At 39.6% G+C, this 26,612-nt stretch overlaps 1 protein-coding gene across 1 annotated transcript in view; it reads left to right on the top strand.

Annotated features, from left to right (window-relative positions):
* Positions 1 to 26,612, top strand: part of LOC139946553 (transportin-1-like) — a 59,405-nt gene that overhangs the window by 9,584 nt on the left and 23,209 nt on the right. The window contains exons 3-14 of the mRNA XM_071944249.1: positions 517 to 773; positions 5,991 to 6,124; positions 12,743 to 12,824; positions 13,371 to 13,493; positions 14,609 to 14,727; positions 16,023 to 16,206; positions 16,492 to 16,549; positions 16,890 to 17,042; positions 18,237 to 18,409; positions 19,595 to 19,819; positions 21,722 to 21,916; positions 25,140 to 25,298. Coding sequence (XP_071800350.1) covers positions 517 to 773; positions 5,991 to 6,124; positions 12,743 to 12,824; positions 13,371 to 13,493; positions 14,609 to 14,727; positions 16,023 to 16,206; positions 16,492 to 16,549; positions 16,890 to 17,042; positions 18,237 to 18,409; positions 19,595 to 19,819; positions 21,722 to 21,916; positions 25,140 to 25,298 — 1,862 coding nt within the window. The remainder of the gene's footprint in view (positions 1 to 516; positions 774 to 5,990; positions 6,125 to 12,742; positions 12,825 to 13,370; positions 13,494 to 14,608; positions 14,728 to 16,022; positions 16,207 to 16,491; positions 16,550 to 16,889; positions 17,043 to 18,236; positions 18,410 to 19,594; positions 19,820 to 21,721; positions 21,917 to 25,139; positions 25,299 to 26,612) is intronic.

The following is a 26,612-nucleotide window of genomic DNA, read 5'->3' as shown; positions in this document are numbered from 1 at the left end:
TCCGTAGACTGTACAAGTGTTGTTCATATTCAAATATAGGGACCCACCCCTTGTGTGTGTTTTTGTTATCTTGGCACGTTCATGCAATCTTTAAAGCCCAGTTCGTACTTCCTGTGAATGCGAATGCGAATTCAAATTTTGACGGTACAAATTTGCACCGAATAGTTTGAAACAGTTGAACTGTGTTCAACTCCTGCAAAACATTCGCTTCGCATTGTGAACTGGGCATTAGTCAGATAAGTATGTCACATTGTCACCTTAAAAATGTACCAAAAAATGTTTGTAGGAAAACATCCAAGGAATCTCTGCACTGGGCATCTTGCAAAACGTTCATGTTCTCTTCAAGTCAGATCTCTGTCACACTGTCACTTACATAGTATAGACTGCTCCTAGCGCAGACAACTCAGTGCTGCACTATGTTGACAGAAAAGATACTCATGAGAGTTGAAATTGAAATATCATTTGAAATGTCACGGTCTAACTAGAGCTGTGTAAATTCTATTTTGATTCCTACAGATGAGCCGACCAGATCCCTCAGTGGCCTGATTCTCAAGAACAATGTCAAGGCACATTTCCATAACTTCCCTCCCAACGTGACCGAGTTCATCAAGAGCGAATGTCTGGAGAACGTGGGGGATCCTTCCCCGTTGATCCGGGCCACTGTTGGTATTCTCATCACCACCATAGCAACCAAGGGAGAGCTCCAGAATTGGCCTGCTTTGTTGCCAACACTGTGTCAACTACTAGATTCTGGCGATTACAACACGTGTGAGGTAAGAATTCAAGGCAGAGTGGAGAGAGGTAGACAAATTTTACAATTGTCCTTTAACAAAAAATTTTTTGTATTCTGAGCACGTTTGATACTTACTCCTTTTATTTTTAGTGCACCTTTTAGTTTGCTTTTTTGCCACAGACTAAATCATTCACAAAACCTCTTTAAAGCCATTGGACACTTTCGGTAAACATTATCGTCCAAAGGCCCACACTTCGTGTATCACAACTTACATATAAAATAACAAACCTGTGAAATTTTAGGCTCAATCGGTCACCAGAGTCGGGAGAAAATAACGGGAAAACCCACCTTTGTTTCTGCACGTTTCGCCGTGTCATGACATGTGTTTACTATAATCCGTAATTCTCGTCGTCGAGAATTGATAATTGTTTTAATGTTTTCTCAAAAAGTATAAAGCATTTCATGGAATAATATTTCAAGAGAAGTCTTTTGCCATTACCTTCTGTAAACCCTGTAAGTTATTTGTAAATCTGTGATTTTTTGTTTGTTCCGAAACTGTATAACGGCTTTAATTAAAATTAATCATTGTTCCTGTTTCAAGTTAACACCAACCCTCAGGAATCTGAAAAATAAGTCACGCATGAATCGTTTCTCAGATTCAAATGATTTTGGGTGAACAAATCTTTGAACCCTATCAACTCAAAGGGAATCATTTCTCAATAAAGTGATCAACAGCTGCACAGTGCTTCTCGCCGAGTAAGCTTTATGTTCATTATTTGTTTTGAGTATTTACCAATCTATGACTGTACTTTTGTTTTAGCACATGTGTATTGATACATAAACTTCAGGAATAAATTGGGTGAAATAATCTACCAAGTATAGTGTCCATTAAATGATAATATTGCACACGGTTCGACTAATATGGTCTATAATTAAAACAAGTACCCTGTTGATACAAGCACATAGTACCTATCTGGCTGTAGAGATTGCATTACCTGACGCCGTCGTGCAGCCACCCTGTCTAACGATAGAGGCTACCGTACCTCGTAGATTTCATAAAATGTGCCGGAGGCAAGTCGGAGGTAGCATGACATTATTTGATGCAAGTGTGGCTCCTTCATTCTAATGTATCGCACGGCGGAAACACAATTATCATTAGGTGTCAACTTGTAGAATCCGCCGACACTTTGTACGCGCTGTGCGATGGCATGATTGCTTGACTCGGTGTGCATTTGTACAGAATCCATAGGGTTGTTTTCAAATGGAAAGGTATATCGATTAAATATCAACACAGATGTCTTTAGTTAAATTTCAATGTAAATGCACGTTGGAAGTTTTAACTTCGTTTGTATTTCTTCAAGTGAAACTGGAAACAGCTAAACGAAACGAAACAAATTGCAAAAAATATATACAATTTGTTGTTTATCTTTATTTATTTATTCATTCATTCACAGTTTTACAAAGACAATCAGTTTTGCAGCTGCTATTCTTAAGGGCCCTACAGTATATGCAAACAGGAACAAGTTAAATAGTTAATTAAAAAGCATTTCAGACGAAGTCTTACTGATTGCAAGATGCAAAAAAATGCTGAAGCCATTAACCGTCAAAACAGCAAGATTTGTGGCTAAACCAATACCCACATTCAAATCAGAATTTAAAACATTAAATAGAAATCCTAATGCAGTAAGTCGTGGGAACTTAAAATTGTTTTACAGTACTCATAATACTACATCGTAATTATTTCTGTCCGACCCTAAGTGATGTACCTAAACTTGGGCGATATCAAGATATTATCGAATATCGCGATATTAACTTGGACACGATTTCGATATCGGATGGATTTGGTTTTAATCGAAATATCGATATATCGCGATATATCGCGATATATCGTGATAATCGCGATAATTTCGATATATCGATATATCGATTAAATATCGCGATGTATTTGCTAGCTGATACCCCATAGGTTTGGAGTAAAACCAGAAGAATAGGTCATTAGAACACCTCTCTTATACTAGGACTGTCTCTTCTACAACTTTCACTTGGAGTTTTAAGACTGATGATGTCAAATTTCATTAATCGCGATTTTATCGAATATCACGATATATTGTCGGCGGTATATCGTGAATAAAATAAATCGATATCGCCCAAGCTTAGATGTACCCTTATGGAATGTAATCTCAGTGTAGTACATTTGGATGTCCCCTCAAGCAACTAAATTTATTACTGTGTACTTGTAGAGCTGTCATTTATGGTTCACAGGTGCATGCAGTTATAGTAACGTATGCAGCCATAATGTTGGGTAAAAACAGCATGTCTCATACATGTCATGTTTTTGAACATTAGCTTCTCCATAATTAGCAGGCAGGCATAATACTTTGCTGAGGCAACAGAGTTGCCTACCTCTGGTTAATGCCTTCAATGCATTTAAAATGCTCCATAAGAAATAAGCTGGGGCGATATCGATTTTTTTTTAATCACGATATATCGCCGACAATATATTGCGATTAATTAAATTTGACATCATCAGTCTTTAAACTCCTTGTGAAAGTAGTAGAAGAGACAGTCATAGCATAAGAGAGGTGTTCTAATGACCTATTCTTCTGGTTTTACTCCAAACCTATGGGGTGCAAGTCGCTCAGCTAGGAAATACATCGCGATATTGCAATACTTAATCGATATCATATCGCTTTATATCGAAATATTTCGATTAAAACCAAATCGATCCGATATCGAAATTGTTTCCAATTTAGTATCGCGATATTCGATAATATCGTGATATCGCCCAAGCTTAATGAGAAATTAACAATTTCCTCATCGTGGGTGCCCTTTACCAAGGAGAAAATGCCTTAGAAAATTAACATTTGAAAGCAGAGGCCAGTTATTTCAGCCTTGGGCCAGTAACAGTAAGCTCATGACTGCACAACAAGTCCGGTTGTTTGATGATTTTCAATTGAAAAAAATGCTACCATTGCTATCATTGTGTAATTATACCTTTGTGAAAAACTGTTGCCTGTGAGTCTCGTATAAATATCTTCCAATTTTCTTGAGTATCAAAACATGATATTTTGCTATTTGCAATAAACCTTCACAAATAAAATCTTCCTGATTTTTGTATGAAAGCTTGGCTGACTGCAAGCTGAAAACGTTGACAGCTCTTGCTGAGGGAAGTCAGTCTATCTTTACATGTATTTGATTAATTGCGGGTCGTAGAAAAATCTTCCAATGCCATCTGTCTTTGTTGGTACTGCTCAGAATTGATCTGTGTGTCATTGATCAAAATTATTCTGACATGATGAGAAAATGTTCCCGATGGTATGTCACATGTAGCTGTCTTAAAGGCACATACACTTCTGGTAATTACTCAAAATAATTATTAGCATTTATAGAACTTACATGTACTTGGTTATGAGCAATGGAGAGCTGTTGATAGTACAAAACGTTGTGAAAAAAACGGCTCCCTTAAGTTTTCGAGAAAAAGGTAATTTCTCACTCAAATATTAAAAGGCTTTCATACCTGAAGTCTTTTAATATTTTTTTAGGCATCTGAAAGCACACAAATTTGTGCGACAAGGGTGATTTTTCTTTAGTTTTTCTCTTGCAAATTCGATGACCAATTGAGGCAAAGTTTCTACGGACTTGTTATTTTATATGTTGGGATACACCAAGTGAGCATACTGGTCGTTGACGATTAGCATAAGTGTACAGTGTCTTTAAGTTATTGCAATGTTATGATTGTAAAAAGAACAGCTGCTCTGTCTTTTTGGCATTAATTCTGTTTGGCATTGTTGTCATAAATTATGTTTGCATTTGTGCATACTTTGTTGCCTCTCCGTTCAGCCTTTGCATTATAACTGAAAAAGCTGCCTCCAAACTGTGTAGATGCTGAGCCCAATTTCACAAAGCATGTAAGCATAAAGAATTGCCGAGCACAGGAAATTCTTGCTTAGCAAACATAGATTACCAGCCAAAAAACTGTACATTACCAATGCTGTGACTGGTTGCTGCCCCACCCATGTCTTGCTTAGCCCTATGCATAGAAATAGAACCCAGAGAACGTTGAGTGTCTTATTTGTGCGTGTGGTTTCATTGTGAGACCATTTTTATGGATGCGTGTTTGCCGTTTTTTTTTATGCATGTGACGTCATCATTGACCAATGAACACACTAGAAACAGTCTATGTGCGCTGACATCTTGCCATTTTGCCATACACGCATGTCATGCGATGATCATTTTGCCATACACGCGTTACACGCGTTTCGCGCGATATCGATACGTGGCGTCCACAGACGACCCAGAGGGTGGCTGCGCTCAGCGTTCTCCGGGTTCTATTTCTATGGCCCTATGCTGTTCTACATTTAGATAGGCGAGATAGCTCAGATGGTAGAGCACTGGCTCATTTATCCAAGGGTTGATGGTTTGAGACCCGTTCTGGTAAAAAACATTTTGTTCAACCCAAAATCATGATAATAAAAACAATAATAACGTTATGTACTGTACGTCTTTAAATCATTAGCAACAAATAATTAAAATTAATTATCCTTATAAAACAATAGAAGGAAATAATCAAAGAGCATAAAAAGATGATTTAAAATATAAACCATGCATAATGGACCAGCCGATAGCAGACCTGTATGCTTCATTTTTGAAAGGGCAAGGCCATCAAGGCAATTCCTCCTTGGTAAAGGGCACCAAGATGAGGAAATTGTAAATTTCTACAAGGGAACCAAGGCAAAGACCGAGGGCATGGAAGCAATCGCCTTTATTGCCTCTGTGAAGTATCAGGCCTGCAATAATTTAAAGGAACACGTTGCCTTGGATCGGACGAGTTGGTCTATAAAAAGCGTTTGAAACCGTATGTTATGAAATGCATATGGTTAGAAAGATGTTTACAAAGTAGAATATAATTATCCACACAAGTATCACTCAAAATTGCACGGTTTTCATTATACGTCGCGAACTAACATAGTCGGCCATTTATGGGAGTCAAAAATTTGACTCCCATAAATGGCCGACCGTGTTACTGGACGAGGTAAAAAAAAAACCACGCAATTTCGAGGGATATTTGTGTAGATCATTGTATTCTACTTTTACAACATCTTTCTTACCATACCGATTTTATAAAAAACTGTTACAGGACGCTTTTCAAGGACCAACTCGACCGATCCAAGGCAACGTGTTCCTTTAAACAGCTCACCACGAATGTTAAAAAGTTAACAAAAAGTCAATAATCACTTTTTTATTGTTTTTCTTCCAGGGAGCATTTGGTGCATTGCAGAAGATCTGTGAAGATTCCACGGAGATCTTAGACAGCGATGCCTTGGACCGTCCACTCAACACTCTCATTCCTAAGTTTCTTCAGTTTTTCAAGCACGCAAATGCCAAGATCAGGTTTGTCTTATTCGCATATCTAGTTTTTTTTTTATGACAACAAATGTAGGCCATCAAATTAAACTCTTTACGAAAACACTATAACTGTTTGAACATGTAATAAAGTGTGGCTTTCAATGCAGTAAACTTGACGTTGCAGTTCGTTAAATTGAAATAGCGACAATCGAAAATCAGGATATTGTATTCATTGGTATAAAACAATTTCAACATTAAAATGTTTAAAAATATTGACTGACCAGTCAAAAAGCTGGCGGACCAGTTAAAACTGGTCCTGCTGGCTAGTTCAAAAATAGTTAAGGGCAACCCCTGGTTGTGACAGAAATGTCTTTAAAAGCAGATTATAATACCTGGAACACCATTGTACACACTATTTTCATGTGTCATAATGGGTATCTGTCAGTCATCGCGAGAATGTATGAAATTATGTTACCGATATCTTCAGGCAACGGCAGTGCATTATACTCTAGTAATGGATCCGTATATTGGCAATCAAGTAGAAGGAGTAGCAATCCATGGGGGAGATGGTATTATATTGAGGGTAGTAACACCCAGGGGGGTTTCCGGCTTATCTTGCTTCTTAAGTAGCTTCAATATTCTTGGGGTGTGTGTGAAGATAGCTTAGTGTCGATTTAAAGACAGTGGACACTATTGGTAGTTGTCAAAGAGTAGTCTTCTCACTTGTTGTATTTTAACATATATATATGCATGAAATAACAAACCTGTGAAAATTTGATCTGAACTGGTCGTCGAAGTTGCGAGAAAACAATGACAGAAAAAAGCACCCTTGTCACACAAAGTTGTGTGCGTTTAGATGGTTGATTTCGAGACGCCAAATTCTAAAATTGAGGTCTCGAAATCAAATTCGTGGAAAATTACTTCTTTCTCAAAAACTATGCCACTTCAGAGGGAGCTGTTTATCACAATGTTTTATACTATCAACCTCTCCCCATTACTCATTACCAAGAAAGGTTTTATGATAATAATTATTTTGAGTAATTACCAATAGTGTCCACTGCCTTTAAGATGATACCTGTTTTATACTGAGAATGGGGGAAGCAGACAGGGCCGATCTTGTGTAACAGTCTCAACTAGCGATACGTTGGGTAGCATTCATGGCATTACTAGACATACCTGTTTTTGCGGAGTTATACTGAGAATGGGGGAAGCAGACAGGGCCGATCTTGTGTAACAGTCTCATCTAGCGATATGTTGGGTAGCATTCATGGCATTACTAGACATACCTGTTTTTGCGGAGCTATACTGAGAATGGGGGAAGCAGACAGGGTCGATCTTGTGTAACAGTCTCATCTAGCGATATGTTGGGTAGCATTCATGGCATTACTAGACATACCTGTTTTTGCGGAGCTATACTGAGAATGGGGGAAGCAGACAGGGTCGATCTTGTGTAACAGTCTCAACTAGCGTTATGTCATGTATGTTGGGTAGCATTGCTGGACATGCTGTACACAGGTTCAATCAATTCAGTTTTGTAGCTATTTGACCAATTTTAGTGGTGGGCTCTAAATCCAATTTAGTCCGCAGGCCTGATTCTTCATGGAGGCAACAGAGGTGATTGCCTCCATGCCCCCATGTCATTGCCTTGGTGCCCTTGAAATGCTCACAGTAGAAATTTACGATTTCCTCTTAGGGTGCCCTTTACCAGGGAGGAAATGCCTTGGTGCCCTTGCCCTTTCAAAAATGAAGTATGTATACAGGCCATAAACCTTCAGATACTACACCCTGGTAGTGCTCTTTGGAAATAGAAATTGGCATTGGTCTTTCAAAGATAGAAATTCCAGGCTTGCATGCAATACCTGTAAGTTTGGCTTTATTTTGTAGCACCATTTAGAGAATCAACACTCAGCATGAATTTTGTAACGCAAATTTCAGTCGAGTGAGATTTTTGTAAAGTGAATCGAGAGTGCAGTTCTACATAATAAGTCTATGAGTGTGTGGGAGTAGCATTGCGTTACGACGAGATACACAAGGCTGACCATCCTCAAGTGGAATTTTATTATTGCTATTTTTTATTAGTGAAGTTCGTTCCAAGAGCACGCTATTAATCCATTAGCGTTTGATCCATTTTTTAAAATGAGATTTCGCTTAATTGTAAGGAATTTCTTTTTTTCCTTATAGGGATGGAAATAGGTTAATAAGATTGGGGGGACTTGATCATGTTACAGGACGATCTATTCAAACACTCCCTTGCTAAGCAATGAGTCGTCCCTGTGGGAATTAAGACCTGGCTTAGGCCAAACACCAAAACAAAGTTGAGTGTAGCGTCTTCCCTTTTTGAAAAAGGGTGAGAGCCTTTTTTTTTTTGTGACCCGAACGCATTTTTTTAATACATACATGTATGCTAGGCTATTTTTTACAGTTATTTTATTTTTACTGAGAGTGTAAATTCTGAAAAGAAGAAAAAAGGGGGATAAAAAAGGAGGCGGCCTCTAAAAAGGAACTGAGCAGGGACATGTTTTTAATTTTTAATTTTTTATTAAAAAACAAACAAATTCTGAAGAAAAAAAAAGTGAAAAAATAATTGTTTAAAGATACAAAAAAAAAAGGAGGCGCCCTCTAAAAAGGAAGCGAGCAGGGACATGTTTTTATTTTTATTTGGCCTGAGCAGAGTGTTGCATTTATTCAATACGCATCAAGTCCCACTGACAGCGCACATCCTGTGGTGAAAAGACAAGAAAGAAACCCCAAAACATGATGTGCTTAGGTGTGATACTTTTTTCTAAGGGCAGATTTTTTCTTCGTAAAGGGCACTTCAGTAGGGGATTGGAAATTATCTACCTGGGAAATTACAAGGGGCAATGAGGCTGAAGTGAAATGAGGTCTGCTGTAGGTATTCTACTTTGTGATTATCTTTGGTTTAATAAGCCCTACCGTGCAATCTGGGGTGTTCTAAATTGTAAACTTGTGGATTTGTGTGAATTCGATCTGAAGTTAATAAATATAAAAACCCTATATTAATTTTTGGTTTTTATCCATACACCGATGTGTGTTAGCACTGTATACTCAGTACTTTCCCGAGTCCTGTGAAAAAATATCACAGGCATGTTACTCGGGTGGGATTCCAACCCACGACCCTTGCAATTCTAGAGCAGTGTCTTACCAACTAGCCTAACAAGGTTGCCAGGTAGCTAGAGGCAGTTCGAATCCTATGTTTTGGCAGCGGTACCGCAACGATTATAAGAGATGTTAAATTTGCATTGCGGATAAAGAATATTAATTTTGGTTTTTACCCATACACCGATGTGTGTTAGCACTGTTTACTCAGTACTTTCCCGAGTCCTGTGAAAAATATCACAGGCATGTTACTTTAAAAACCCTGTTTTCGCACCAACTACATTTTGGGCATATCCGCCTGTCACGTAAGCTTGTCCGTAGAAAGAGTGGCAATGACTAGGGGCATGCTTCCATTGCCTCCATTATAGTATGAGGACTGTGAGTGTAAACGTAGTGCCCTTTCACTATGTCCTTTGCAGGGCTGTATGCTTTGTTTTTGAAAGGGCAAGGGCACCAAGGCATTTTCTTCTTGGTAAAGGGCATCCTGCACCAAGGCATTTTCTTCTTGGTAAAGGGCTCCCTATGATGAAATTGCAAGTTTGTACTGGAGCATTTCAAGGGCACCAAGGCAATGACCAGGGGACACGGAGGCAATCGCCTTCGTTGCCTCTGTGAAGTATCAGGCCTGCCTTTGTATTCCCACATCCAGAGAACGTGACACGATTCACTCCTTTATTTGCTTCAAGCCCACACAATACTCGGCTATTTTCATAAATTGTTCCCAAACATCTGTTGATCTGTTTCACGGATGCGTCTATTTTAAAACTTAAGCTTTGTATGGAAATGATATGAATGGTTTTCTCTGTATTGATTTGAATAATGATTTGATATCATTAATATGCTTAACATAACAGCCATGATATTTGATTTTATGAACAAAGGGGAAAACTCCTAAAATACATTGTATTTAAAAGAAAGAAACAAATTATGATCAAAGGAGAATTGTCTTAAAAATGAAATCAATTTGAAATAATTGTGGTTTTCAAGCTGTTGTTTATAATACAGAAACTAACAAAATATATACCCCTGGTTGTGACTGCAAGTGTCATCATTTTTAAGAAGAGACACTCCTTATCAACAAGTTTTGATCAGATGTTTTTACACATTTTGATGTTTTCATTGACACATCTAAAAATTTAAATAGTTTTAAAATTACACTAACTGGCACAATGACAATAATGTAGGATTCACCGACTCGTGTGCTCTTGATGATGCACTCTTCAATTTGCAAATTGTTTTTGACATTGAAGTGCAAAAAGCTGATGTTGGTGCTTGAAACGAGTCCTCTGGCATGCCAGGCTTTTGATCTCTCTCAGAAAGACGATTTGCATGACCTAGTTCACAGGTTTACCAAGTGCCACCTTCGTTCACGCATCGGTTTGTTCACGAGGCTCGGCAAACATACCTCGTTTGTAAGGCTTTCATGTAGGGACGCCCGTATTAAATATAAATAATTAATGAATTACTTATTTATCAAGGGGGCCGTGATAACAAGAACAATAGATTGGCATAATTTAGGATACTATCCATTTTCATGGTTAGTAAATTGTCAAAAAATAAGTGACTTGAGCAATAGTGGTGTAAAAAGAGGCAAATGTTAATGTTTTCTTTTGAAGCACAGAAGTTTGGTTGAGGGTCATTCAAAAGTATCTCATTTGCCATGTGGATTTGTTCTTGACAACTTATCTTGCTAGTTTATGCTACTGCAGCGGAGTCGATTTTGTAATTCTGGAGACTACTACATAGACCGATCCAGTAGGCTCCGCCCACGACACACTTGTGAGCAAGAACCAGGGATGTGATTTCTCCGGCTTTTGCCGGATTTCCGGCTTTTTCGACTCAAAAAGTCAACCAACGTGAATCATGTGAATCCGTTGAGAAAATCGGGGGGTAGATTGTGCTAATTAATTATTCATGTTGAGTTTTGCATGACGAAATGTATTTAATTGGTTTTATGATGAACGTTCTACATTAAATTGTATTGCCATATATGAGAACGAGGTGGAAACAGAGCGCTGGGTCGGACAGGATTTTTATTAAATGACGCTAAGAAGACGCATAAGTTGTGATCGTTCTCACATTGGACCCGTACGGTTTGTTGTTTTTACTGGGTAGGAGCGTGCTTCTTTCACCAAGTCTAGTTCCTATTAACGCGTGTGCTGTGCTTGCGTATTAATGGAATGGGAGAACAGACTCAATGTGTAGCAGTGACCTCGTTTTGTGTCTGCGCAATGTGCGGTGGGTTTACGCATGGTGATAACTGCGCAAATTTAAAAAACTCGAAATGCACGAACAATTTAGAAATTGCGCGTCGCCAATGCTAGTAGAGCAACGAAGATCAACGCTGCGCTGGAGCTTCTATTTTTGGTTTGCGTGCACAAAATGGCAGCATTTGCCAGCCAACGTCCGTCCACGTGTGTACGTGTGGCCACACCGATACAATCCATACGACGTACGACTGTTTTTGAGGATTCGTACTGTCATGACTGTTGTCTCGTCAGCCAGTCGCATCGGCATGGCGGCGTCGAAACAAACTTTGCCGAGGGGAGACCCATCAGTTCGAGACCTGGAAAAAGGTGTTCAAAATAAATTCCGCTGGAGTTGGCTGGAGGAGTCGGGCACTGTTGACGGACTTGAGATTCATTTGCATCAGTGCTAACTGCTATGAAAAATTTGTGACCGCGGCTAGAAAAGTGATAGGTACTTACTGTGATCATGGAGCAATAAACCTGTGATGCGTGATGACACCATCATCTCCGGGTCTGTTTACCCATGGCTACAACAAGTCAATGTATGATTTCACTTTTCCCTTTACACGCAAAAAGAAGTCTGCCACTGGAAATGGCAGATTATTTTAAACACAGAGTAAATTTGGCAATGATTTTGTGTTTTATTTTCAATGTTATACTTATTCTGAACAAGGGTTTCCCAGCTGAATTAAATGCAATATTTGAGATTGTTTTTTCTCTTCTAAAAACACTGAAATTGTGCAACAAATAGTGATTAAAGCAGGTGTTCTAAGGAAGCTTAGAATGCACCACAGAGCATCTAGATTTCAAAACATTTGCGCTCGCAATGATAGGACTCACATTTCCAGACAGTTTAAATTTTCAGGCTTTTTTTAAGACAAGCAATCACATCCCTGAAGAACACGTGGAGCTCTCCAATGCCTTTCTGCACAACTCTTCCGTGCGCGCCAATAGGCGCACGCATGTCGGACCTTATTTGTCGGGCCTTTGTTGCGTTGTGATTGGTCAATACGCAATGGGGCGGAGCTCGGTCTATTGTGAAAAGAACTGTCCTGGGCCCAATTTCATAGAGCTGCTTAAGCACAAAATTTTGCTTGAGCAAAAAAAATCCTTGCTAAGTAAAATTGGATTACCGGTTTTTCTTGTAATTGTATATAGCCATTGTCTGTTTTTTTTTTTTTTTGTGTCAATGTTTTTACTGTATGCGAGCATTTGAATTACCCTTTTTGGGATCTAATAAAGATTATTGTATTGTATTTATTGTATTGTAAATCTTATATTTTTGTTCTTGTTGCAGGTCTCATGCCATTGCGTGTGTCAACCAATTCATCATCAGCAAGACCCAAGCGCTCATGCTACACATAGATCCCTTTGTAGAGGTAAGACACTGTGCTGCACTCTTAATTCCAACCGTTGATTTGATGTCTTTCCATAACTCCCACTCAACGGCCTTGGGTTGTTGCATTATGTAATGACTCAAATGTGCAAGAGCATGACTTAGGTTGTGTGTTATAACGCTACAAATAATGAGGATTAGCCGCACGTTACGCGAGCAAATACGTGAACGTGAACGTCCAAAAATTGTGTTGTTTCTGGGTGACGTGGCCATTTGGGCTTATTTCATGCTCACGTATGACGTCTGTGCGCACGTACGTACCTGACGTGCATAAACTTCACGTATGCTGAAAACGTAAGATTTTAACGACACTATTTTCTAACGTTCACGTTCATGCGGAACGTGCAGCTTAACCTCCCTAATGTAGTCGATTTAAGAACAAAAGAGGTCCACATCATGTAACGCCTTAAACACTTTGTGGACTTAAACACGTCCTCACTGTGTTTTTACAGTGTTATATGTTTTGATGTTAAAATAAGTATCCTTATTTAATTATTAATATTTTTGTGTTGGTATCTACGTTGTACAGAACCTGTTCGCTTTGTCACATGATGAAGATTCTGAAGTGCGTAAGAACGTCTGTCAAGCTTTGGTCATGCTACTCGAAGTCAGAATAGATAAACTACTGCCTCATATGGCCAACATCATTGAGGTAAGTTTCCCTATTAACTGAAAGTAGTATCAGTTATGTGTTCTCACTAAAAGGGTAGGGTCATTACATAGGTTTTTTTTTGTGTGCAACTTATTGCGGATTTGTAGGCAAAATTATAAAGAAAATCACATGAGAAAATGTCAGCTAAATAAAGTGTCTATTTGCTGAGAAAACAGCCAAAAACTGTCATGCTTTGATCATGATGGCACAACCCCTTTAAAATTGTATCAATCTGCAGGTTAAAGCCTATCTCATCTTGCTGTTATGACAAACAGGCTTGACATTCTTCCTAATTTAGTCTGATTCCTTTTTTATCTGCCCTTGGGAAAAATCTGAAAATTGTGATGGAATAGCCTGTATGATTTGAAACTTTGCACGGTGGTAGTAAAATCAGGTGAGGTGTTGCGGTAGCACCATGAGTAAATCTTTTTTGAGTAGCGTTTGGTCTAAGAAGTCATGGTTGACAACTCAACGTTTCGATCAGTATGCTCTGATCGTCTTTAGAACCATCACTTCTCAAGTTATTTTGTCCACTTATAAGCAATCCTGCTCATTGGTTTACTTCTCTAGAGCTACGGACACTGTTCCTAAAAGGTCTTTGGAATCTATAACTCCAAGGGTCACTAGAAGGTGGAAATGCCATCATTTCAACATACCTTTGAATTTATATCCAAGTTTCAGACTTTTTTGGTCGGGAAGGACTCTCGCCCCAGTCTTTTAAAGCCTACTCTATGTGTATGTAGTACATGCAGGGATGAGATTGTTCGGACTTACGGCTGAATTCAGACTGTTTATGTCGGCCTGGTGAAGAAAATCAGACAATTTTTTTTTTCACAAATAAAGAAATCCTGCTCATTGGTCTACTTCTCTAGTGCTTTGAATACTGTTTCCAAAAGCTCCTTGGAATCTATAACCCCAGGGGTTACCAAACGGTATAAATGCCATCATTTCAACATACCTTTGAATTTGTATCCAAGTTTCAGACTTTTTCATCAGTAATGACTCTCACCCCTGTACATGTAGGTTGGCCAATGTACCCGATAAAGTCATCCTACTTTTTTCCACTGGCCAAATATGCCTGGATAAACTATAAAAGCTATTTTGTTTGTCCACAGTACATCTTACTACGGACCCAAGATCCTGATGAGTCAGTAGCTTTAGAGGCGTGTGAGTTTTGGTTAACTCTCGCTGAGCAGCCCATCTGCAGAGAAGTCCTGGCTGTACATTTAAGCAGGTCAGTTTCCCATCTAGGGTTTTAGTCTCATTTTGGACTTCGGTTTTTTAAAGTTACTTTGGTGGGAGGGCATTGTTGTCAACTCGCTGCCTTCTTTAAGGGGGGAAGCGATGATGACACGACGGAAGCACTCGTCTACTGGATGAACCAATGAGCGACCCTCGTTTGAGTTCTCCACGAGGGCTCCCTTCTCAAGTGACATCATATACGTAAGGTCAATTATAGAAGTTAAGCGTGCACTAGCAGGATGGAAATATATCCACGCAGGAAGAATAACTCTTTTTAATGCACAATCTGAGAGACGTTGCTGTCAGTAACGGTTCTCAGATCAAATTTTTCAGGCTGAAACTTATATTTTTCCCCACACAACCGTGTTACTTTGAATTGAAAGGATTCTCAAAATGCTTTACACTTCCGAAAGCTGCCGTACTTCTTCTAATCAAAGATTTTATTGCCATTACTTTTAAGAGCGATCACCGACCTATACCTTCCCTTTAATTAATAATAATTTGGGGGGCTAATCGTCCTTACTCGCAGCTAAGAGCTGAATTACGAAGGACGCGGCTACAACGTGTTCGAGAAGCAGGCATGCAAGGGCGCATTCAGCTGCCAGCCACATCAACCCATTATGACCACGGAGCACAGCCAAGATCGAAAGTGTTTGATTTTTTCCTGAGGGAGGAAAACCGGATAGTCTGGAAAACCCTCGTGGCACAGCAGAGAACCAACGCACAACTCAACTCACATATGGCCCTGACCGGGAATCGAACCGGGGTCACCTTGGTGAGAGGGCGAGCGCTTTACGCACAAGCCAACCGTGCCACCGATCAAGTGTTGGGCACTCTTGCAACCTGGCATGTAGAAAGCCATTTGTTTGGAGGCTATCATTATGGCAAAGCAGAACACCTGTTTGCGAAGGCTGTTCATGCATTTGGGTACCTCTTGTGTGATAAAACAATAGCGCATGCCGCGCATGCAGCGCATGCAGCGCATGCAGCGCATGCAGCGCAACTACATGTACTTATTCATACAAGCTTTTCATATTAAGTGCATTTATTGCGTTGAGTTTACTAAATTTCATGCTGTACTGTAGTTAGTTTTGAAACCGCTATCTTTACTGGGGTCGATTTCACAAAGAGTTAGGACTAGTCCTAGGAGATAAATAAATTGCATGGCTTGTCCTAAGTTAGGACAAGTAACTGGTCCTAACTCGAGATAAGACTAGTCCTAACTCTTTGTGAAATCCACCCCTGTTTTGTACAATACTCATTGACGGGTCTACCCATTCCCAACAGGCTGGTTCCCGTCTTGGTACGCGGCATGAAATACTCCGAGATCGACATCATCCTCCTAAAGGGAGACGTCGAAGAGGACGACATGATACCGGACAACGAGCAAGACATCAAACCAAGATTCCATAAATCCAAGACACACGCTCAACAACATTCAGTAGAAGAGGATGATGATGACACTGGAGATGTAAGTGACTGTTCTGGAGAAGGTTTTTTTAAATTTATTATAAATTTAGGCATACTTGCAAACTGTTCAGACTTTTATCCCCGATGCAAATTTAACATCTCTTATATCGTTGCGGTACCCGCTGCCAAAATATAGGATTTGAACTGCCTCTAGCTACCGGGCAACCTCGGTAGTCTAGTTGGTATAACACTGCTCTAAAATTGCTTCAAGTTAAAGGAAAATTAAAGGAAAATTAACTAAAGTAATGTTTCTTGAACTGTATCTTCATTTTCATTTACTTGACAGGATTCTGGGTCAGATTACGGCATGGACGATGATGATGCTCTCTCAGATTGGAACTTAAGTAAGTCCGCTTCCTTTTGAGAGGGCGCCTTTTTTTTTCATTAAAAACTTTTAAGGAGAATTTTAAGTTATTTCACCCACAATCCCCCCCCCCCCGAAAAAAAATCTTGGTTGGCTTTAAAAATGTTTCGGGCAACCATTTAAATAGGGGGGGGGGGGCCTTCTTCCTTTTAACTAAAAGGCAGGACGTTTTTCAACAGAGCCCACTATAATTTGATATTAGTGTGCGTGGCAAGGAAAAGTGGAGCCTGGGATCGCGATAGTTGAGTGACACTGATAACGTCTTGCACCAAGTAGAACTTTGATTCATCATTACTTACGCCTTTTACTTTACCTTGCAGGGAAGTGTTCTGCAGCAGCTCTTGATGTACTGGCCAATGTATTCCGAGATGATTTGATGCCGGTCCTTTTGCCGATCTTAAAGGAGACTTTGTTTCATCCTGAGTGGGAAGTCAAAGAGTCCGGAATCCTGGTCTTAGGTGCAATTGCTGAAGGTGAGAATCGGTTGATGTCAAAGGTCAACTGTCCTGAGGGGTTTGGACTCCTGAGATCAGTTTTGAAAATCTCAGATGGGCTTGGAATCCCCAGATGGGTTTAGAAACCTTAGATGGATTTTCCTCAGATCAGTTATGAGATCTAAAGCTCATAGCTGGTCTGAGAAGTCCACACCAAGTGGCTGGGCTTGGAATCCCAGATGGGTTTTAGAAACCTTTGGATTTTCCTCAGATCAGTTTTGAGATCTCGAAGGGGCTTGTAAAAACCTCAGATGAGTGTGGACGTCTCAGATCAGTTATGAGATCTGAAGCTCATAGCTGATCTGAGAAGTCCACACCAAGTGGCTAAGCTTGGAATCCCAGATGGGTTTAGAAACCTTAGATGGATTTTCCTCAGATCAGTTTTGAGATCTCGAAGGGGCTTGTAAAAACCTCAGATGAGTGTGGACGTCTCAGATCAGTTATGAGATCTGAAACTCATAGCTGATCTGAGAAGTCCACACCAAGTGGCTGGGCTTGGAATCCCCAGATGGGTTTAGGAATCTCAGATGGGTTTGGATTTCTCAGCTAGGTGTGATTCTCTCACATTAGTTTGGAATCCACAGATGGATTGAGAACCCTTCAGATGGACTCTGCCCTCAGATGGGCTTGGAATTCCCAGATGGGTTTAGAACCCTCTGCTGGGTTTCGATCCACAAACATAAGAACCTGGGCCCAGTTTCATGGCTCTGCTTACCGCCGAATTCTGCGCTTACGATCGCGATTCCCCGCTTACGTGCAAGCGCCAAACTTCTGCGCTAGCCTTGTAAGCGTAGAATGCATAGTAACGTGAAGTACGCACGCGCAGAAGCCCAAATTCGCCGCTAACCCGTGAAATACGCTTGCCGTAAGCACAGAATTCCCTGCTTCCGTAAGCGCCGATTCTGTGCTTACGGTAAGCAGAGCCATGAAATTGGGACCTGATGGGTTTGGTGTACTTAGATGGGTGCATATCCCTCAGATGGGCTTGGAGCAATCAGATTTAATCTCAAAATGGGTTTCACCCTTGTGAGCTACGTTAAGTCACTCACACAGTTTATTTAAAAGACATCAAAGGATTAGGAATTAACACTCCGAGTCTCTGAGTTACTGTCTCGTTTTGGACATAAAGGAATTTTTGTTTTGATGAATTTAACTTTCAACATTTGATTTCAGGATGTGCCAATGGGATGGTAGCCCATCTACCTGAATTAATACCATTCCTGATCAACTGCCTGTCGGAGAAGAAAGCTCTAGTCCGATCCATCACATGTTGGACACTAAGCCGTTACTCACATTGGATTGTTAATCAACCTCATGAGATGTACCTACAGCGTCTGATGTCAGAGGTTGGTGTTCTTCTATTGATTGATTGAATTTATTTGAATAAAAATACAGCAAGAACATGTCAAAAATACATACTCAACAACAGGAGAAAATATTAATTTTTAATTTTTAAATATATACGTATTTTCTTTTACCCATACAACGATGTGTGTTAGCACTGTATACTCCGTACTTTTCCCCCGAGTCCTGTGAAAAAATATCACAGGCATGTTACTCGGGTGGGATTCGAACCCACGACCCTTGCAATTCTAGAGCAGTGTCTTACCAACTAGACTATTGAGGTTGCCCGGTAGCTAGAAGCAGTTCGAATGCTGTGTTTTGACAGCGGGTACCGCAACGATATAATAGATGTTAAATTTTAAAGAACATGTCAAAAATACATACTCAACAACAGGAGAAAAGACGATGAAATCAGACAAACCAAAATAGAACACAAGAGAGAAATACTGCACAAAATTATCCAAGGATAGCCCCTCAAACGCCAACAACTTTGAATTATTTCCATTGGGGTCCTTACAAAAAGTGGCAAAAACACCAAAAAGAAATGGAAGTACTGAAAACAGACAAACCTAGTCAAGAGTTAGAAAAATGAATCATGGATAACAAAGCAAGTGAACACTAAAACGAAATAAAACATTCATGTATGTGTTGCAGAATTAAAATGTCCCTTGTTATTATTTTTATAATCTGACACACTATTTTTAATATCCTTTATATTAAATTGTTTTGAAGCCTTTTATTATTATTTTTATATAAAGCCATTATATACACTTTCGGCACAGAAAAATAAAATAAAAGGTCACAGATTTACAAATAACTTACAGGGTTTACAGAAGGTAATGGTGAAAGACTTCTCTTGAAATATTATTCCATGAAATGCTTTACTTTTCGAGAAAACATTAAAACAATTATCAATTCTCGTAGTCGAGAATTACGGATTTATTTTAAACACATGTCATGACACGGCAAATCGTGCGGAAACAAGGGTGGGTTTTTCCCGTTATTTTCTCCCGACTCCGATGACCGATTGAGCCTAAATTTTCACAGGTTTTTAATTTTTTTATAGCAGTTGTGATACACGAAATGTGGGCCTTTGGACAATACTGTTTACCGAAAGTGTCCAATGGCTTTAACTTTACAAATGTTTTTTTTTGTGGTAGCAATTCTTGGTTTATTTGATTTTGCAGCTTTTGAAGAGAATTCTGGACACGAATAAAAGGGTCCAGGAAGCGGCCTGCAGCGCCTTTGCCACCCTAGAAGAAGAAGCGTGTACTGAGCTGGTGCCGTATCTAGGGTTCATCTTACAGACATTAGTCTTTGCATTCAGTAAATATCAACATAAGAACCTTCTCATTCTGTATGATGCCATAGGCACGCTGGCTGATTCTGTCGGACACCATCTTAATAAACCAGTAAGTATCGTTTAGTAACATGCAGCCGAGTTTTTGTAACTCCTTTGAACAAAAATTTTGTTAGTCCATACAAGTAAAGTCTGTCCCGAGCCAATATGGCTCACTAGGCCGGTGTTTATATCCGGTTTCAGAATATTTCTATTCCACCTGGACATGATGCCAGTCCATCGCAGGTTACTCCTCAGCTCTTGCCGGTACCTATTTGTACTCCTGGTTGGAGAGGAGCTATCATGATAAAGTGCCTTGCTCAAGAACTAACTGACCAGGACAGGATTCAAATCCACCTTTTGTTTTGTCTATAGCGCTTTTAATATTTACTAGAAGTCTAATTTGCCCTGCAGAGCTGCCAATTTTTTTCTGATTCTGCAGAAAGCTCTCTGAAAATATACAATTTTTTGGTGTTCTGAGGAGCACATTTTATAATCTCTCTGATCATGAGAGATTCGTCCCTGTTATGTTGTATCTTTCCTTGTTATGTTGTCCCAAACTTTATCCTTGTGTTTAATGTAATTTTAAATATATCCCTCATTGTTGGACAAAATCTCCCTGATTGCCAGATGCCCTGATTTTGGCAGCTCTGGGTAGGGCACACATGGTTTATAATAACAACAATTATTATACAGCGCATTTCACAATAACCGTATCAATGCGCTTTACATTAGTGCCCTGGTCATAGGGCCAATATCATCCCATTTAATGTTTCTCAGCTCCCTTGGGAGTATACAACCTGGGCAACAGTTTATATCGCTCCAAAGGCTTTACAAGATCAACCTCCACCCTCGCAGGTACCCATTTATACCCCTGGGTGAAGAGAAGCAATTATAGTAAAGTGTCTTGCTCAAGGACACAAGTGTCACAACCGGGATTCGAACCCACACTCTGCTGATCAGAAACACCAGAGTTTGAATTCAATGCTCTTAACCACTCGGCCATGACACTGTACTAAGTAGATGGCTAAGTAGATGGCTTGAGGCCCTGAGGCCAGTGATTTCAGCGTCGGGCCAGTAAACTTATGACATGTCAAGTCCGGTGGTCTTGTTTTTTCTTTCAATTTAACAACTTTGTATATTAAAAAAAGAAATAATAATTAGATGTTGAGTTTTGAATCTCGCAAATATCTTTCCATCCTGCTGATTATTTTACTCATAAAACAGATCAATTTTTTTTATATAAATGTTTTTTGATCAAGTAAAACAGTTATTATAATGTAATAAAATGTCTTCTTAGTTTGATTCTAGTTTCTGCTCATTTTGGGTGCGTTCGTTTAGCTTCCCTGGGTCGACCCCGGTCTGCCCCAGTGTGTTCGAATAGCTTTGACAGGACTCACCCGGGTCAGCCCCAAATGCCCTGCTTGTGGAGTGGGTCACTTGGGGGTGACCTGAGGTGCATGCCCTCGCCACAAGAGGGCGAGTGTGACCGTTCGATTAGCTCTTGTCAGGGGCTCACCCGGGTGGGCACCGCGGGGTAGACCCAGGGAAGCTAAACGAACGCACCCACTGATTCGGGTCTTGTAAATTTTATCTCGGTTCAGTCAAGATTCTGAGCTACAAATCCTAGGGCCAATTTCATAGAGCTGCTAAGCACAAAAATTTGCTTAGCATGACATTTTTTGCCTTGATTAAAAAAAAAAAAAAATTACCTACCAAATTTCCATGTGATTTTCAGGATAAGCAAACAACAGCTGAATACCTGTAACAAGCAATATGCAACAAGGGGAAATTTGGTTGGTTATCCTGTTTTAATCAAGGAAGAAATTTTTGTGCTAAACAAATTTGTGTGCTAAGCAGCGCTATGTAATTGGGCCTATTAGTCTTGTGAACTGTTCTCCCAATTTCGAGCCCCGACGCATTTTAGAATTTGTACCAGACGCTAATGAAGTTTCTGCTATTGTTCGTTGAACAGGAGTACATCAACATGTTAATGCCTCCACTGCTGGATAAATGGAACTCCTTGAAGGACGAAGACAAAGATTTATTTCCGTTGCTGGAGTGTTTATCGTCCGTAGCTACAGCGTTACAATCGGGCTTCTTACCGTACAGTGAACCAGTCTATCAGAGATGTGTCTCACTCACGGAGAAGACATTGGCTCAAATTGCTGTAAGTAATTAATTTTCTGCCTTTTAATTAGTTTTTGTTGTTGTTTAATTTAAATCTTTAGACATACACAATGATCACAAGTTGGACAGGGGCTGTCAAGTTTTATACAAAAGTATAAAAACGGTCATCTTAAGACATGCAACCAGACCCCTGCCAACGATAACAATTAACAAATTGTGTTTGTCCCCTACTACTTAGACTGCTTTGGGTCATCTATACCCTCAGTCACCTAGGCCCCCACTCCATTATTTATTTAGACCGCTTTGGGTCATCTATACCCTCAGTCCACTAGGCCCCACACCCTCACTATCCATGTGCTTGATCCTACTGACACAGTTCAGTGAGCACACCCCCCCCCCCCCCCCCACACACTACCCAAGGCTCCACAGCAGGTTTCACCACGCATCATTGAGCTCAACTTCCCGCCTCTATTTCCCGCCTTTGTGCACCACCAATCCGCCTCCACAGTATTTAAGCAGCATGCAACATCAGAGTCCAGCTTTCTCCAGAAGACGATCAGAGCATACTGATCGAAACGTCGAGTTGAAACCAGCGGTTCTTTTCAGAACCACCCCAACTCATTAGAGATAGTCATTACATGGTGTTACCGCAAACCTTTCTATAACAATTAACAAGTTTGAGAAGCTCACTGAATAATACCCATGCCTACATCCCTCCAGATTGTGAGGCGGGTACGCCTGTTTTAGCCCCAGAAGTAGGCAACAATGTGCCCCTTGTTGCGGTTGATTTGGGTCGACTGCCAAAATCAGTTCAGTGTAGCCCTCCACAAATAAACAAATCAAGTTCTGCAAATCATATGAGGGAAATTTGGTGCACAAACATTGTTTGTCAATTTCTTCATCGGCAAAGTCTCCTAAAAAAATCGGCTTGAATCCAACAATGTGGCAATCCTAGCAATTTTCTGAAATCATCTCCAATGATGGATGCAGGATCATGTAAAAACGCAAAGGATAACCTGAAGGTTAATTTCTCAGACACTTTAAATGGAATAGTGATCACAATTAAAAGGTCATTATTTTAATTGCATTATTGAAAGGTCTTAGGTCACCTAGTCTTCCACACAAGTCGTAAAAAAAAAGAGAAAAAAAAAGAGCTTTTTAATGAAAATGCAGTGGCATTCTACAGGACCAGGCTTACTTACAGGCATGCAACTCTTCCGCGTCTCCGCGAAAAAAAAAACGGAAAAAAACCCCCCCCTTTTTTTTTTTTTTATTTTTTTTTTTAGCCTAATATATGCCTGGCATTAACAGTGTACAGCTACAATCATGTAAAATAAGCCTAGTACATGCTAACAATGCACCTTTGAGCATAATAAACCTCAACATTTTCTAGGGTACCATTGTGGGTATCATGTCCCGTGGCGTTTCGGCTGCCTCGCTCTGCACTTGCGTTGTGCCTTCGAAAATTTTCCTTTTTTTTTTTCAACGGGCAGTTGCATGCCTGTACTTAGGCTTGAGAAACGCATAAGCACTCTGTAGGTCCGAAAGGATTACCAATTAATGATGTGGATAAACCTGTACTCAGTGTCTTGCAAGATTCTGTGAAAATACCAAGCAATAAATTTCATAAATACATTAGGGACACAGATTGACCCAAACCAACTTATTACAGTGGTTTTCATCCTTTGACATTTAAAAGCGACATGAACTTAAGCGTGGGGTCTTGCCAGAAAAACAAACCGGTGCCTTAAAAGCGTGTGGTCTTATTTCATGTTAGTTATAACCAGGTAGTGCAGAAACCAGACCAAATAAATGCACTGTTGACGCCTTGTTGAGGTATGGTCGATGATTTCCCAAGAGATCCGCAATATCTATATAAGCTGTTTATACGATTGTGTATTGGGAGGTAGATTTAGCACTCCTTGGCTCAAAACCAATCGGATTGTGCATCGGATTGTGCATTCTGTTTTATGCCTGAAACCTTCCCCTGCCGTAGGTGACTTAAGTCAACCGCACTCGTACTCCCTCTTCTTTGAAATAGAGGTAATTTCTCACTAAAATAATGAAAGACTTCTAGCTAGAAGTCTTTTATTCCTATCTGGAGCATACAAATTCGTCCAACAAGGGTGTTTTTTTCTTTCATCATTTTCTTCCAACTTCGATGACCAATTGAGCTCAAATTTTCACAGGTTTGTGATGCTAAGCAAATGTTGAGATACACAAAGTGAGAACACTGGTCTTTGATATTTACCAATAGCGTACCTTCCCGTTTAGATCGGTCTAAACTATCTATCAATCTTTTAAAGCTAGCAAAGTGTGATGTCATAATACAAATCACTATGGTAATACTGGCATTTCATCTTGAGATGAATCTTAGTGCGTAGTGAAATGAAATGGAATGAAATTGAGCCTGCAGTAAACCTTTACATAATAACAACAAAATTAATAGTAACAAATTCTTATATAGCGCATTTCACAGTAACCGTATCAATGCTCTTTACATTAGTGCCCTGGTCATGGGGCCAATAACATTCCTGTAATGTTTCTCAGCTCCCTTGGGAGTATACAGCCCTGAGCTGCCTGTAAGGCGCTTGTGGCTTTTTATACACAATATCAACCTCTACCCTCGCAGGTACCCATTTATACCCCTGGGTGAAGAGAAGCAATTATAGTAAAGTATCTTGCTCAAGGACACAAGTGTCACGACCGGGATTCGAACCCACACTCCGGTGAATTAGCACCAAAACTTGAATTAGATGCTCTTAACCACTCGACCATGACACTCTACATAGAAGCAATTGCCCAAAGCCTAAAATATATCCAAGTAAACCCTGAAAGATGTCCTTGAACTTTACGCCCCCCTCTCGCACTCTTCGTTCTTCCGCCAAGTCTCTTTTAACTATTCCTAGAACTCATCGTATGGCGATCATGCCTTTTCCACTTGTGCTCCTAAACTTTGGAACGCTTTACCTAATAACACCAGATGCTGTAGTTCTCTTCCATTGTTTAAAAACTTGCTGAAAACTCATTTCTTTGAAAGCTCTCGTTACATGTCTTGACAGTAGATTATTCATTGTATAATTTTTTATTATGTTCTACATTTCTTTTTGTTGTATATGTATTGTTTTTTTGTTCTGCGCCTCGGAATAGGGTCTTGTACACTAGATAGATGGCGCATTATAAATGCATTATTATTATTATTATTATTTTTATTATTATTATTAAAACATTTGATTATAATCGCTTGATGATTGTACACTCAGGCATCTGATGCCCATCCCGACCAAGTGGAACCGCCAGATAAGGATTTCATGATCGTCGCTTTGGATTTACTGAGTGGCTTAGCGGAAGGATTAGAAGCTCATATTGAGAAGCTGGTAGAGAGGAGCAATATATTGAGTTTACTCTTCCAATGTATGCAGGTGAGTTCATTTAAAAATTAAAAAAAAAAGGTTGGGCTGAGACTCTTTCCATACACCGTGTGTGTAGGGCCTCGCTTGTAGCCTTAAAGGCAGTGGACACTATTGGTAATTACTCAAAAAAAATGTCATCACAAAACCTTTCTTTATTACCAGTAATGGGGAGAGGTTGATAGTATAAAACATTGTGAGAAACAACTCCCTCTGAAGTGACGTAGTTTTCGAGAAAGAAGTAATTTTCCACGAATTTGATTTCGAGACCTCAAGTTTAGAATCTGAGGTCTCGAAATCAAGTATCAGAAAGCACACAACTTCGTGTGACAAGGGTTTTTTTTTCTTTCATTATTATCTCGCAACTTCTACAACCGATTGAGCTCAAATTTTCACAGGTTTGTTATTTTATGCATATGTTGAGATACACCAAGTAAGAAGAAGGGTCTTTGACAATTACCAGTAGTGTCCAGGGTCTTTAAAGGAACACGTTGCCTTGGATCGGTCGAGTTGGTCTTTGAAAAGCGTTTGTAACTGTTTGTTATAAAATGCATATGATCGGAAAGATATTTTTAAAGTAGAATATAAGGATCCACACAAGTATCACTCGAAATTGTGTGGTTTTCCATTTATCTCGTCTACTAACATGGTCATATGACAACATTAGTGAGATATTTTTTTAGTGCTTGTCGAAATAAAAACAGTTCACATGTACTGTGTAGAAAGTTCTCTCTCGTTTTTTTCCCGGTCTTGTAAAATAAATGCCGGTGATGTAGTGATGTATTTTTATAACATAAACCAATATTGAATTTGAATTGAAATTTGGTCCAGTAAATCTTGTAACCTACGAGTAACCTGCAGCCTTGTGGATTTATCCTCTAAAATCAACCCCTGATATTTTTTCTGGATCCTCGCTGTTCCCAAAAGCCCTGCCTTCTGTAACAAATCCACCCTCGCAGTTGAGCCTATTTGATCTAGATGTGTCCCCAGTGCGTTGGGAATAGTGCCGTGTGCTCTAACCACCACAGGAACTCTTTTCACTTTTACCTGCCAATCAAGTGTAATAAAAAAAATTCCCTGGCCAGGTCTTGGAGGTTATGAATTTTTTTCCACCTGCTTGGAAGCTACCTTAATATCACCCGGCACAGCTAGGTCAATAAGATGACAAAACCTTTTTTTTTCCGGTCGTCTCATGTTCTTATGACCAGTATGAATGTTGACATGGCTGGTCTCTTCAACTTCCTCTAGAATTTAATTGTTTTTTTATTTTATTTCTATTATTATTGTATTGTTGATTGTTTCCATACTATTAATAATGATAATATT

The sequence above is a fragment of the Asterias amurensis genome, chromosome 13 (genome assembly GCF_032118995.1).
Source record: "Asterias amurensis chromosome 13, ASM3211899v1".
In the NCBI taxonomy this organism is placed as follows: Eukaryota; Metazoa; Echinodermata; class Asteroidea; order Forcipulatida; family Asteriidae; genus Asterias; species Asterias amurensis.
Note: the sequence above shows the minus strand (reverse complement) of the source record. Positions and strands in the feature narration are given on the sequence as shown.